This window comes from Phascolarctos cinereus, unplaced genomic scaffold (genome assembly GCF_003287225.1).
Source record: "Phascolarctos cinereus isolate Bilbo 61053 unplaced genomic scaffold, phaCin_HiC Scaffold_2;HRSCAF=192, whole genome shotgun sequence".
Taxonomy (NCBI): Eukaryota; Metazoa; Chordata; class Mammalia; order Diprotodontia; family Phascolarctidae; genus Phascolarctos; species Phascolarctos cinereus.
The window spans coordinates 315908001-315922549 of record NW_027555625.1 but is presented as its reverse complement, the minus strand read 5'-3'; the positions used below and the strand labels follow the sequence as shown (position 1 = coordinate 315922549).

Below are 14549 nucleotides of genomic sequence, written 5' to 3'. Positions count from 1 at the left end.
AGCAACTATGTCCTAGAGTTATCAAAAGTATAAAAGGAAATAATAGTTGTAAAATGCTTTTCCAACTTTTGTTGTCATTGTTGTTCAGTTGTGTCTAATTCTTCATGGTCCCATTTGGGGGTTTTCTTTTTTCTTTTCTTTTTAGTTTTTAAATTATTTACTATTTTATTTCCCCCCAGTCACATGTAAAATCAAATTTTAACTTTAGTTCTTAAAATTTTGAGTTCCAAATTACCTCCCTCTCTCACCACCCCCTCCCACTGAGAAGGCAAGTAATTTCGTCTAGATTATACATGTATAGTCATGACAAACATATTTCCATATTAGTCATGTTGTAAAAAGAAAACATAGACAAAAAAAACAAAGAAAAATAAAGTTTAAAAAAAAAGATGTTTTTACCTGTAGTCAGACTCCATCAATTCTTTCTCTGGGAATGGAGAGTATTTTTCATCATAAGTCCTTCAGAGTTGTCTTGGATCATTATATTGCTGAGAATAGTTAAGTTACTCACACTCGATCATCTCACAATATTGCTGTTACTGTGTAAATGTTCTGCTGGTTCTAGTCATTTCACTTTGCATCAGTTCATGTAAGTCTTTCCATGGTTTTTTTTTTTCCGAGAGCATCTTGCTCATCAGTGCTTATACAACAATAGTATTCCATCACAATCATATAGGACAACTTGTTCAATCATTGTCCAATTGATGGTCATCCCTTCAATTTCCAATTCTTTGCCAAATAAGTCTTTTTCCTTTTGTTCTTTGATCTTTTGGGGGATACAGACCTAGTAGTGGTATTGCTAGGTCAAAAGGTATGCATGCTCTTATAGGACTTTTGGCATACTTCCAAATTGCTCTCAGAATGGTTGAATCAATGCACAACTCCACCAACAGTCCATTCGTGACTCAGTTTTTCCACAATCCCTCCAACGTTGTCATTTCCCTTTTCTATTCTATTAGCCAGTCTAATATGTGTGAGGTAGTACCTCAGAATCATTTTAATTTGCATTTCTCCAATCAATAGTGATTTAGAGCTTTTATTCATAAGGCAACAGATAGTTTTGTTTATTTCATCTGAAAACTGCTTGTTCATAACTTTTGTTCATATATCAATTGGATAATAGTGCTTATGTTTGTAAATTTGAGTCATTTCTCTATATTTGAGAAATGAGGCCTTTATCAGAGAAGCATGCTTCAAAATTTTTTTCATCATTATGATTGCTAACTGTATTTTCCTCCATCCTAGTTCCTTCCTGTTTATTCTATTCTTTCTCTCCGTTCATTCTGTAGCTCTTCAAAAGTGTTTGCTTCTGACTACCACCTTCAATAATCAACTCTCCCTCTATCAGTATTCCTCCTCCACGTGCCCTCCCTGATTCCTCCATTGTCCACCTTGTTCTATCCCTTTTGCCTCCTACTCTGCTGTAGGGTAAGATATATTTCTATACACAATTGAGTGTGTGTGTTATTCCCTCTCTTACCCAGTTCTGATGAAAGTAAGAATCGAGCATTCCATGCCATCTTCCCCATCTTCCCCTCCACTGTAAAAGCTCATTCTTGCCCCTTTTACATGACATAATTTACCCTAATTCTATCCCTTTACTTTCCTTTTCTGTCAATACATTCCTCTTTCTCACTCCTTAATTTTATTTTTTAGATATCATGCCATCATATGCAAGTCACACTTGTGCCCTCTGTCTAGGTATACTCTGACTAACTGCCCGAATAATAGGAAAATTTTATGAGTTACAAGTGTCATCTTCTCATGTAGGAATGGAAACAGCTTAACCTTACTGAGTCCCTTTTGATATCCCTTTCTTCTTCACTTTTTTTCTGATTTTCTTGAGTCTAGGTACTTGAAAACACCATGGGTTGAACTGTCAACTGGTATAGACATTGTGGAAAGCACGTTGGAAACTGTGTCCCCAAGTTAGGAAAATGTGTGGATCTTATGACCCAGTGATATCACTACTAGGCCTATAACAAAAGAGATCAAAGATTGGTGGAAAAGACCCACATATACAAAAATATTTATAGCAGCTCATTTTGTGGTGGAAAAGAATTTGGAAACATTGGGAGAGCCCATCAATTGTAAAGTGATTGAACAAGTTCTGGCATATGAATATACTGATATGATTTTGTTTTTAAGAAGTTATGAAGACAATGGTTACAGAAGAACCTGGGATGACTCCTACATATGGATTCATTGTGAAACAAGGAGAACTAGGAGAACAATTTGTACAATAACAACATCATTGCAAAGGTAAAAGAAAACAAAACAACAACTTTGAAAGATTCAGGCATTCTTATCGACATGGTAACAAACAGAGTTCCAGAAAACTCATGCTAAAATACATTACACAGATACTGACAGAGAGGTGATAGACTCAGAGTGTAGAGTGAGACTTTTTTTCCTTGCACTACCAATTATGGAAATTGTTTTGCTTGGATAGAGGACCTGCTAAGACACATTTTCTTACTTTTGCTTTCCAAATGGAGGTAGGGTTAAAGGGAGGGAGAGAAAGCAGATCTTCAGGAAAATAAAATTAATTGAAATGTAAATGAATAAAAATTATAACGTGGAAGGTTTATGAGAAATTCAGAAAGGCTTGTAGGAAATGAGAAAGAGGAAGAGACAACAAAAGAAGATTTACAAAGAAGCAAAGAAAAGATGGATAGCTGTCAACAACTCACTTAGTAGCATTAATTACATAGGCTTTTTTGAAATGGAAATTTATTGCTATATAGGTTGAATCCTCTCTTACATTCTCCTTTGCATATGATATGTCCCTTTTGCTTTTTACTTTGTATTTGTTTTAACATTTAAGTTTATGGTTCCTATTCTTTTATTGTGTATTTCAGTCTAAAATAAAAAAGGTTACAAAAAGAAAAAATAAAATTATACTGGAAAAAGAAAACAGACCAAAAAGAAATACTATTGGTTCTCTGAAGAACTGAAGAAAACCCAAACCAGAGAGGAAGGGCAGGTGCAGTCTACTGTGATTAACAGCCCTGCTTTTCCAGGCAGTATTTAAGGAAAGGGAAAGGCAATGTATATTACTAGTAGATTGTCTGCTTGCCCACACCTAATTGTCTTTAGGGGGAAAAATGAGATGAACGGAATAGAGGAAAAACCCAAATAAGCCTTGAGGGTTCAAAGAAATGTGTCACTGCACTGCATGGGCAGCCCAAGAGGATCCCCTCATGTGGATTATTTTCTTGTGATCTGCTAGTGCTAGAAGACAACAGGGAATTGGGATATTTGAGAAGAGAAATTGTGGTGCATTTGTTTCTCCTTGTCTGATGTCCAATGCTTCTCCCGTCATTAGTCAGGAAAGGGAGGTAAATTATGAGGAGATCAAATCAATGAGCAAATGCCTTTTATTGTCTCCATGCAGAAACTGGTCCAGAAAGGTTAATTGATATACTGGCACAACTGCTTAGTCACTAAGGAAGGACTCAGAGGTGAAATTAGCACAGGCCAATCAGACTTCATGGACAGCAAGTGTATCTCCTTTGCCCTAGATCCACTCCCCGCAGTCAGTGCCCCCCATCACCAGCACCTTGGCTGCAACCCAAGATCCTGTGGCTGTCCCAACCTTCTTCTGCACAAATCTGTCAAGCCACCAGCGTTCTCCCTGCTCTGGGGAAGTGTCATACATAGGGTGCTCTCCATAAAAGGTGGAAGTTGGTGTTTGGTGAAAGATGTGAGTTACTAAGGTGTCAAAGACCAGTCACTGTCTCCATCTTCAGCCTTAATTCTCCCCAGTCACTATCCTCTTTTGCATCTTTTATACCGTGCTCTTAAGAAACATCCTCCACGGATGTCTACAAGGAGAGAGTCTGCTGGACACTGTTTGAACGGCACTTAGACCAGAGGACTTCACCAGATGATGTCCAGAGTGTCAGACAGCTGTATGAGAAGAGACTTCTGAAGCTTTAAATGGACAATTTATCTTTACTTTGGGTCTCTGTATCTGTACTTAATAAGGGGACTGCCCCCTCTTTAATTTGTCAATGCGTCGGTCAATTCCTCCCTTTCTTCTCCCATATTGTTGCTCAAAATCCCTTGATGAAATGTTGTCCAGCAGCACAGCCCCACATAGAACTGTCACTAAGGCACTGCAAGGTTCAACTACTTTAGCTGAGGAGTTAGCAGAAAACTCTGGGATAGATAGTTGATTAAAGGGATAGTTAGAATCCTGGCTTGGCAAATGGAAAAGGAATGGCTGTATCCATTCTCGCTAACCTAGTTGTGGTTGAAATGTTGTAGGATGTTGTATAGTTCCATGCATTAGAGGACTGGTACAACAATTGCTAGGGATGTCCCTCACTAAGATTATCCCAGTAGAACACACAGTGGGAGTTCAGAGGGCAGGCTCTGGCAATATAAGGATGTTGATTGAAAGTACCAATGAGACTTTCCCCAGGGATGGGGAATGTGAAATCATGTTAAAGAGATTAGAGGATAAGGAAATTGGGAATGTGTGGAAGCCAGATCTTTACTAGAAAAGAAAAGGGAGGAATTGTAAGAAAGATTGTAGGGGGTTAGGCTTCCACAGCAGGATAGGGAATTCTAAGATCTTGTGGATTGTCCCTCAACCAATCAGAAAGTACCCCAAACTTTTCTATAAACAACTGGTTCTTAAGAAAAAAACCTAGAGGCTAAACTGGTTGCAACCAGCCAGCTTCAAGGACAGGGCTTCAACTTGTCAAAGGCTTTTCTCCACTGCACTTGCTTAATAAGCTTATTGAATATGAACTGAAACACCCCAAGGGCAGAGATAGCCACCATTTTTGAACATGGGACCCATGAAGTGGGTAGAGTTAACAGAACATAGACGAACATGAGGTGGGCTGTCCAGGAAGGGTGTAACTCAGATGAACTAGACCAATAGGAGCCCTGATGGGTGGAGTATGGATCTTACTAACAGTTTAAAAGTTGATTCTACCACTGAACCAGTGCCCACGTGTTACTAAAGTGCATTGTACCCACTTCTCTCACGAGAAACGTAATAAAGACTTTCTTTCACTCACTCACTGTAGTACATTTTTGTTTCAGATTTTTCTAACACTATCTAGACTCCATTCTCCCTTGGCCACGTGGTCCAGGTCCCTGGCGTTCTGTTCACCCCAGCTTACTGGCCACTCCCATCCAGATTCTCCTTACACCCCTCCACCAGTCACCCTGAACTACTTGGTCACTCCTAGAACCCTCCCACGGTCTTTCTGTATATAAGGTTCACCTTGTCTCCTTAAGGTGCTCAGATTCTTAAAATCTGGCCACTGCTCAGATTCTTAAGATCTGGCCCGATTGCATTACCAATGCAAATGCTTTGATTCCTTAAGAGTCTGGCCAATATGATGAATGTTCTAATAAATCTTGTCTTTGGCTGAAAGGAAAAAAAAAAAGAAACATCCTTCACACTAAACAAATGCTCTTTTATCTTCCATTATTTCCCCTTCCATTCTTTCATCTTCTGGTGATCCCCGACCTTTTTCCTAAAGTCACTCTTTCTCTTGCTACCCTCTTCTAAGATGGCTGGTCCTTCAACTGTCTTACATTCCCAGAACTATGAGGACCATAGGAAGGACTGATAAGCCTTTAAGACCCCTCTGCCGCTGTCGTGCCTTCCCTTTGGCACCACCACTCAGCAAAGGACATCTTCTCATTGATCAGGTTTTACTAAGTCTTCTCCAGATTTTAGGAGTCGTCCCCTTAAAACTCCATGTCATGCTCTGTCTTTCCCAGCACATTCAGGACCTCACTCATAGACTTCAGCGCCAGTCCAGTACTTGTATGGTTTTCAATACTCTCTCCCTCCTACCTTGTTTCTCACTCTCCTGAACTCCCAAGAGTTCCAGTCTTGGTTTGCCTTATGCACAACAGCTCACAACTTCAAACCTCTTCTCCCCCAACCACACGCACGTTAAAATGAATTTTCTCCAACTGCCAGAATTCCTAGTTATAGCTCTGACTTGACTGATACCCATAACTTATGAGCCAAGTGCAGCAAGGAGGTGCATTAAGCCCATTCTGAGTGCTGGACTCAGTCCCTTCCCTTGAGAGCTTCCACGAGAAACACAAGCTCAGCCTCAGTTATTCCCAAGTGGAGAGGATTTAACCAGGGGAGGGGAAAATAAGCAGTGACCACTCTGCTCATGCTGAAATACTGGGAAGTTTATTGTAAGGAAAAGCAGGTGGAAGGAACACACCATCCAGAGAGAGTCTTCACGCAAGGAAAGTGGCTCCAATAACTCCAGGCAAGGAGACCATGGCAAGGGTCAGCAGAGGGAAAGGATTTTTCTCATCAGACACGAGATCCAGTAAGTTGTCCTCTGGCTTTAAATGGCTTCAGGCAGAAGGAAAAGAAGAGCAAGAGGGGCTTCTGTCAGGGGAAAATGCAACAAATAAGACTGCCATCTTTGTGAGCTGTTCTGACATTCAGAATCTTATGTATTATTCCATTTCTTTCTCATCCAACCAATCTAATCCTATCAGTCAGGCTCTTATTCCTTTTGGGAGCTATTGTAGAGCATGAGAGTCTACCTTCAGATGAACACTGGCCTAGGTGCCTTTCTTAAGTCCTTTTATGGCTCTAAATTTTTAGGAGTCTTTGTTTCCTACTTTGCCTGGGTTCCAGGACACTGGGATGAGAATCTGCACCTCGTCCTGCCAGCAACTAGATATCCATCTGATAGCTTAAGAATCTCTAGACCAAGCCTGCATTCCCACTCATTCCCCAGATCTCCTGCAGGTGATGTCATCCCTGAATAGAATGCAAGTTCCTTGAGGATAGGCATTGAGTCGCTGGTTTGTAATGATACCCACAGTGTTTAATATGGAGCCTGATACATAATAAACACTCAGTCAATACATTCTCTCCTCCTCTCCCCCCAAGAGTTCTAGATTCCAAAATTCTTAGATCCTCTGTTCCTGGGGGAAAAAAAATTATTTGCAAATTCAGTGAATCAAAAGAGAATATGCAACTTTCAATGCAACACTTACACCCTTGGGGAAGGAGGGAAGTTATTGTCCATGTAATGAAGAATTACACAGTAACACTCACGTTCCCACGTACCACATCTAAAAGAAAGAACATGTGATTCAGATGAGATAGAGTCAAGGGGAACGAGAGAGACTGCGGGGCTTCTACCAGTTCTAGTTTTGGAAAAGAAGGGAAAAGAAAGGCATCTTCTAGAGGGCAGGGCTGAGGGAACTGGAATAGGTCTACACTGTCACTGCACAGTCCCTTCCCAGTGCAGTGACTCTGATGAGAGAGATCTGGGCTTCACAAAAGAAACAAATAATAGCAGTTCGTGGGACAGACATCCCTATACACTGACATTAGGAGTTAGTCACTCATTCAATTAGTCACTCATTGAATTTTGAGAAAGGCAGAATGCTTGGGAGCATGGGACAATTTAGTTCTCACAGCTCGGGAAACCTTTGAATATCATAGACTGTGGCCAGCCCCTTGGCAGTCAGAGGGCTGGAGGCTCTGAACCAGGATTTTCCTGGGAATTCTAAGACGTCTAAGGAACAGTCATCCACCTGCTGCTTTGACTCAGTTCTCAGTCACTCCATTGGGGAAGAGGGCAGGTTAGAACTATAAGAAAAAAGTAACAATAAGCAGTCAAGGCTACTAGTTCTTCTTGGTATGAAATCCTTAAAACTCCAGTTCAATGACGGCACAAAGGAAGTTAGTCTGGGTAACTCAGCCCATCGTAGATAGAGGAGAAGGATTGGCGAGAGCAGATACTTACTCTGCAAGCTGTCTACCAGTGCTGGAGGCACCAATTTTACTGCAGTTGTGATCAAAGGGCAGGCCTGCAGGAGGGATAGATGAGCATGAGGGCATCAGGCAAGGGAACAGGGCCAGAGGGTAAAGGTGGCAACAGGGGTCATCACCAAGCCTAGCTGACCTGGAATTGGGCCTGTGGACCCATCACACTTGAGAATGTTTAGCTCAGCCTGACTTCACGGACAGCAAGTAGGCCACAGGGTGGATGCCAGAACTGTAAGGAATCTTAGACACAATCTTGCCTAATCACCCACCATCTTAAAGAGGGGAAGGGGCTCACCTCACTCCACGCCATAAGGCAGACACCAAACATAGGCCAGATCCCCAGCCTTGGGACTCCTAGTTGAGTCCTCTTTGCACTGTCTAAAAACAACAAATCTGGCTTTAAGTAATCAGACCAAATCTTCACACTTACTAATTGGTTGACCGTCAGCTGAGCCAGGTTGCTCACGGTCTCAGATACTTCTACTCCCAGCCCAAAGAGCCCCCTAAAGGAAGAAGAAACTGAGCGTCAGTGTGCTGCCAGTGGCCGACGATCCCAGGTAAATCCCCTCCCTCCAGAAGCTTCCTAACCCTATGGGAAACAGCTCAGCAGGCCCCAGGGAAGTGCTATGTGGCAGGATTGCTCTGTCCCTGTGAGAAGTCTCACTAACTCAGCCAGGAAAACATAACTGAGACCTGAGGTTGGGTGCTTCTGGACAGAGTCTGTCTCCCGGAGCCAGAGAGAAGCCCTCTTGTATCAGGATATTCATTTATAGGATTCCTAATTGGAAGGGTCTTTCAAAGTCATTTAGTCCAACCCTGCACCAGACACTTAGGAGAAACTTGAGAAATGCTTAAGGAATGAAACTGCATTCACTCAAACCCCCTTCATTTCTAGAGGTGAGGAAACGGAGGGTCAGTGGGTCATCTGAGGTCACAGGGATGCTAAGTATTCAAACAGAGGCTGGAGCCCACATGTGCTGGCCCAGCTGGAGTTCCATGTCCACTCTTGTTCTGTTTGCCCAAAGGGAGTAGTATGTATTAGATGGAGGTAGGGAGAGTGTGATAGAGTTTTCCATCATGTCTTTGGAGCCGGTTTAGGGTCAGAGCTAAAAGCCTCTCGAGCCAGAATGGAACAATTATCCCAAAAGTCTGTCATTCTGATGCCAGAGTCCCAGAGAAGCTTCATTCTTGTTTTCAGAAAATGATTATACAGTAGCTATCGTGAGCAGAGAAGTATTCTGGATCCTGAAGGATCAATAAAGGCCTCACACCCGTGAAGCTCACAGTCTAACAGGCTGTGGATCATGTGTGTATCTCTTACGAGAGAAGAAAGTAAGGAAGAGAGAAATACAGGCATTCGTAATAAAATCTCAGAAGTTTGAGAGGGCTAGACCGTTATAGAAGGCACTTTTTCCTGTGTGACCCAATTCAGAAGAATCACGATGGCTTTGTGGCAAAAACTGACCCTATTTTATAAACCTGAATCAGGCCCCAGAAGAATGGGGACTGGGCTGATGTCCAATGGAGAAGAAATGACAAAGGTGCGAGCACAAATCCACAATTTGTGTCTCCCACTTCATCATTTTCCCTGTTGTCTCAGATGCTTACATCAACTCAAGGAAAAGACACTATGGTCCGGCCCCTCAGGACCTTAACATCCCTTTAAATCTTCTCATTTGGAGCATACAGTCTCTAGCCCAATCCTGAAATCATTCCTGTAACTCTCTTGTCCCTGTCCTGGCCCATATCACTCCCTCCATTGCAGTTAGGCAAGCCTTCTTTTCTGTTCCCTCTCTTAGAAGAAATTAGCTTTTCTTCGGCAGAGTCCCCAGACCTCATCCTTACCGTTCGTTTCCCCAATCCTCCCACTCCATATTACATGGTGTCCTTAGTATGATGTTTCTCTGACCGAGACAGAAAATGTCCATTTTGCAAGCTACCCCGGGATCCCTTTTGGGATTTGGTGTACCAGAGAAGACATGAAATGAGGTCTCCTGTGACCCAGGAGAGTGCCCCATCCTCTTTGAGGGCCGTGGGGCGAAGGAATGGAAACACAGAAGTGTATCTACCAAGTACACGAATTAGATGCTACCAGGGACCCCCCACACACACACAGCTCTTGGGTGACTCACGTTCTCTTGGCTGAGATTTCAAGAAGTTGAGGGCTTGTCTGACATTTGGAAACAACCAAGTGAGCTCCTCCATCTTCATCCTTTTCAGTTGTGAGTTCAAGTGATGTCTTCGCATTTAGAGAGACATCAATCGTCTTAAAAAGCCGTCTAAAGAAAGAAGATATGGAATGTAGAAAAAGAATCCCACTGTTTACCCAATGTCATCATGGAAACTAAAGAGAGAGGAAGGTAAACTGAGGACCCAAACCCGGGAAAACAGTACCGATCCTAAACATCTCCCACATTGACTCAGCTTGAGACTCCCTTTGCAAGCCTTTAACAAAGCACTTTTCTATTTATTCCCTTATTTGGTTCTCATGAGAGACCTGCTTGGTTGACAGACTCAATGTTATTATGCCCATTTTATAGAGAAGGAAACAGAGGTTTTGCACAGTGCTCAATATCACAGGGAAAATCCTTGCCCCAAGATTCTGCTGCTTCCCCTTGTTAGGCAAGAAAGACATATGGCCAATTCTAGTCTCTTCTTCCCAACCCAAACCAGAAATGAGGTGCTGGCCAGAGAAGTAATGAGCATCCCAACATGAAGACATTAAGAATTGTGGTACTCCTAGTCATGTACAGAAAGGGATTTTTTATCGTGCTCTGAAATGACCCTAAAAGAAAAAGAGCAGCTTTGTATCTTGTCATTAAACTGCTTCTTCCTGATCTCCATCAAGGAAGATGAGCAGAATGAGCTCACAGGAATGATAGCAGTCATAGGAATTCTGCACACTTCCCTGGTGATTCTTGATTGCCAGAGCACTTTCCTTCCAATAACCCTGTGAGATAGTGTGCCTCCCTCCATTCTCTTTGCCTTGCTCGCTTGCCAACTTCATCCTGGTGGATTTGCTCAGGAAACACTGCAACTATAGAGATCTGGTTGTGCCATGCGAATACCCCCTCCAAGGTTCCACATGCCATTGAATGGGCCCTGCAGGACTCAGAAGAATCACTTACGTGTTCAAACTCAGAGAGACATCCAAGGGCACGCTGAGAGAGAGACTCTCTGTGTCTTGATTTTCTTGAAGGGAAATTTTCAGGAGTTGGGCATGGTTAATGTTGAACCTGTACAGAGAGAGAGAGAGAGAGAGAGAGAGAGAGAGAGAGAGAGAGAGAGAGAGGTGTCACTAATTAATAACTTTCATAGACCAAACCCTTTCCTGACACATCTTCAACCCCAAACCCAACCATTCCTAAATGTTACTCCTCTCTTAAACAGATAAGTGGTCTCTGAGGACAGAAAAGAAAATGTTTTCACCCAAATGAATCACAGATTTTGAACGAGGACATTGGTGCGCAGCCATAATCCGATGTCTAATCTAGGCCATTGAGATCACCATGGGAAATGGAGGCATGATTAAGCAGATCCAATGGAGGAGGGTCCAGCTGTCAATATCCCGCTCCCCACCTGTCTCCTGTGGTTTGCCCCATTGCTCCATAGATGGGTTCTTGAACGCCTCCCTCTATTCACTGAAACTCTTTTCTAAGTTGTGCTGTCCTAAGTCCCACTCTGGGAGATTGCTTGATGCCCACATTTGAATTGGAGCATGACTTTATCAGAAAGATGGACTCACGAAACTATATTCCCAACAATTATTTTCGTTGTCTTCAGGACATCTCCAATAACTGGTGTGTTCTCAAGTTCTTTTATCAAGTCCAGCTTGCTGAGGTCTTCCACAGCATTTTTCAGACTATTCTGCATACCTGGAAAAGGATTTCAAGTTTGACTCTTGCTTAGAGAGGAAGGAGGGCATGCTGATGTCATGGCGGCAGCCCTGGATTTGGGGTCCGAGGAAGTGGATTTGAAGCCCAGCTCTGCTGGCTACTTCCTACCTAGTTGTCTGGTTCTCTCTGGGCCTCAGGTTTCTCCTCATGCAAGTGAGACACTGGATTATTTACCCTCCACTGTCCCTCACAGCTCTATTGGCTTTGCTCCTATGATGCTAGAAATAGGTTGGTCTCATTCATTTTCAAGACCCATATCCCAACATCCAATGTCTGAGCACTTTCAATGGCACTCTCCTCCAGCCCCAGCAGCCTTTTAGGAATGAAACCTCTGAGGCTCAAGAGAGGAAGAGACTTGTTCTATGTCATACAGAAAAGAAGAACAGCTTTCCTAGCCTAGTGGCTGGATGGAACTCACATTCTCTGACTCCAAACCCAAGGCTACACTGAGCCACGTTCTCCCAGATGGGTAGAAGCAAACATACTCATACGTCTTGTGGAAGGGGAGGGATCTTACTCTTCCCTCTGCCTAGGCAGCTAAGTGGCATGGTGGAGAGAGCCCTGGGCCTGGAGTCAGAAAGACATGAGTTCAATCCTAGCTTCAGACACTAACTGTGTGACCCTGGCTAGATCACTTGACCTCTGTTGATGTCAGTTATGTAAATGTCTGCATAGTCAGCACCATCTCAACGTCTGTGGTGATGAGGATATTTGAGGAGGAGGTTATATGTGAATCAGTAGGCCCTTCTCTTCCTCTCCTCTTCCCCTGGACTGGCTCCAAGGTTTTGCCAATCGTGGTCTCACCAACAACCTCCTCCCATCCTACCTCCCAAGGTCACAGACATCTCCTATTCTTATCGCCCTCTGTCCCAGTGGTCTTTTCACTTCAGGCCTGGGGTCTCCTGGAAAGGGATCAGGCCTAAGTAAGATGGGAACTTACTAGCAGCAACCTCTGAGATGACCTTTGAGCCTTGTTCTTCCTCCTGGGCCAAGCTCAGTGAGAACTGGCCACACAAGAGCACAAGTCCTAACAGCATCAGGGTCTTCATGTCTAATATGCAAAGAAGAAGCCATTATTTTTGACAATATATTCATTGGGACACAGCTTGAAAGTAGGATTCTCCCTCTATACATGCTTAGGATTGTTAGAATTCTCTAAAGAATCACATGGTTAGTTCTATTTAGACTAAGGCAAAGATAAAGACTTAAAACAACATGGTGACTAAAGAAGAGAAGAAATCCATGTCCCTTCCACCTCCAAACCCCTCCCAGTACTTCCAGCTGAGGACAATTTCTCTCCTGAACCTCCGTGTGGAATATTTGAGGGAGCATGGTGGGGTATTGTCTCACACACACACCCATCTTAGACCCTTCCCACATGACATGTTTCTCTATACAAAATGGATGAAAACCCCTTGAGTTTATCAGTCTTTCTTGAATCCATATTTTCCATCTGTTGCCAGTCCTTATGGAGAGAATTCCAGATATTTCTGATTTGTCATGCAGAGTACCATTTTCACTTTTTTTTAAAATTAAAACCACTGATTTCATGTTTCTAGCAACTCCCCATAATATTATCAGTGCCTGCTTCCTATGACTCTCCTCTAGTTCTCCTGGGGTTCCCATGAAGTCATGCTACTGTCAGAGCTGCATAGTCAGACAGGATGCGTGGTGTGGGGTAAATGACCTGGGAGTCAGAAGTCCTAAGACCCTCCTGCATCCCTAACACTGACTCTGCATCAGGAATTATACTATTGCGTGGTCCAACTCTGACATTCTAGGATCCCAGCGGTACAAACCTCAAGGTCTTGTACAAATGTCTGGAAATCAATACATGGCCCAATGATTTTTATTCTGTTTGCAGCCCCTTTCTGAATATACAAGCAAGTGTTTGGGCTCCAGTCAAAGTCACTCACTCTGTAGCTTGGATCACGTAGGGTAGTAAGCCTTACACATCATCCTGACAGCAAGTAAACTGAATCAACTAGAGCTTTAGAGGTTTCATCCTTTAGCTCAAAGAGAAAGCTCTTATGGAGAAATCTTCCAGTTCCTCATTTCTAAAGTCCTAGGACATTTAAATTGAATTTTTGACCAAAACGTCCAAACCACACAGGAGCTTAGAGAAGATCTAGTCTAACTGTCTCATTTTATAGAGAAAAGAAAAGAACTAAGACTCCAGGAGAGAGAGGGACTTGACCAAGGTGACCCAGTCAGGTTTTAGCAGCATCTATGTCACTTACAAAGCAATATTGGTCAATTTTTACAATCCCAGCAAACGTTTATTGTCCTTGGAATCCATCAACCCTGTTTGATTTAAAAGAGCCTCACTAAGACTGGTTGCACATGACCAAATGGATTACAAGAAAATCCTTGAGAAATTCCTCATTCTGATATTCATCCTGATATCATCTGATACTGATATCATTCTGATACTCTAAGCTAGGATTAGAGGCATGAAGAGGTTTGGGCCAGGATGGTCTCTAAAGGCCCCTGTGGGATGTGAGCAGTAAAGGGACTTCTTGCCCTCAGTCGAGGGCCCCGGAGAGGGTAGAGCTGGGCTGGTGGGTCTCACCTGGATGTCTCCAAGGAGTTGCAGCAGGAATCTGAATTTCCTTCTCTTCCTCCTCCTGTAAGACTCTGCCTACCAGGGGCCCTTATATAGTAAGACCAGCCAGATGAAGCCGGAAACTCAGTCTCATGACGGATTTCAAAAGGTGGTTTGGAACATGTTACTCATGATGCTTCCAAGCATCCTCCAAAGTCAATAATTGATGATCACATTGCCAGAAGGGAGAGGCAAGATGAGTGATAAGCAAATTAAAGAGATGTCACTGTTAGCCTCTCTGTCATTTGAGACTTGCAGC

At 43.0% G+C, this 14549-nt stretch overlaps 1 protein-coding gene across 3 annotated transcripts; it reads right to left on the bottom strand.

The window, feature by feature from the left end:
* Positions 1–6161: 6161 nt before the first annotated feature.
* LOC110211325 (BPI fold-containing family A member 1-like) lies at positions 6162–14336 on the bottom strand. 3 transcript variants are annotated; one of them, XM_020990552.2, is made up of 9 exons: positions 14258–14336; positions 12626–12736; positions 11535–11664; positions 10918–11025; positions 9922–10068; positions 8220–8292; positions 7767–7830; positions 7009–7086; positions 6162–6388 (listed from the first exon to the last, which is right to left on the bottom strand). In XM_020990552.2, exons 2-8 carry the CDS (start codon positions 12732–12734, stop codon positions 7052–7054), a joined length of 666 nt encoding a protein of 221 aa, XP_020846211.1. In that variant the 5' UTR covers positions 12735–12736; positions 14258–14336; the 3' UTR covers positions 6162–6388; positions 7009–7051. The 3 variants fall into 3 exon arrangements, with proteins under 3 accessions (XP_020846211.1, XP_078005206.1, XP_078005205.1); XM_078149080.1 differs by having other exon boundaries at positions 6162–6352; XM_078149079.1 differs by having other exon boundaries at positions 14209–14293.
* Between the last annotated feature and the right edge of the window lie 213 nt (positions 14337–14549).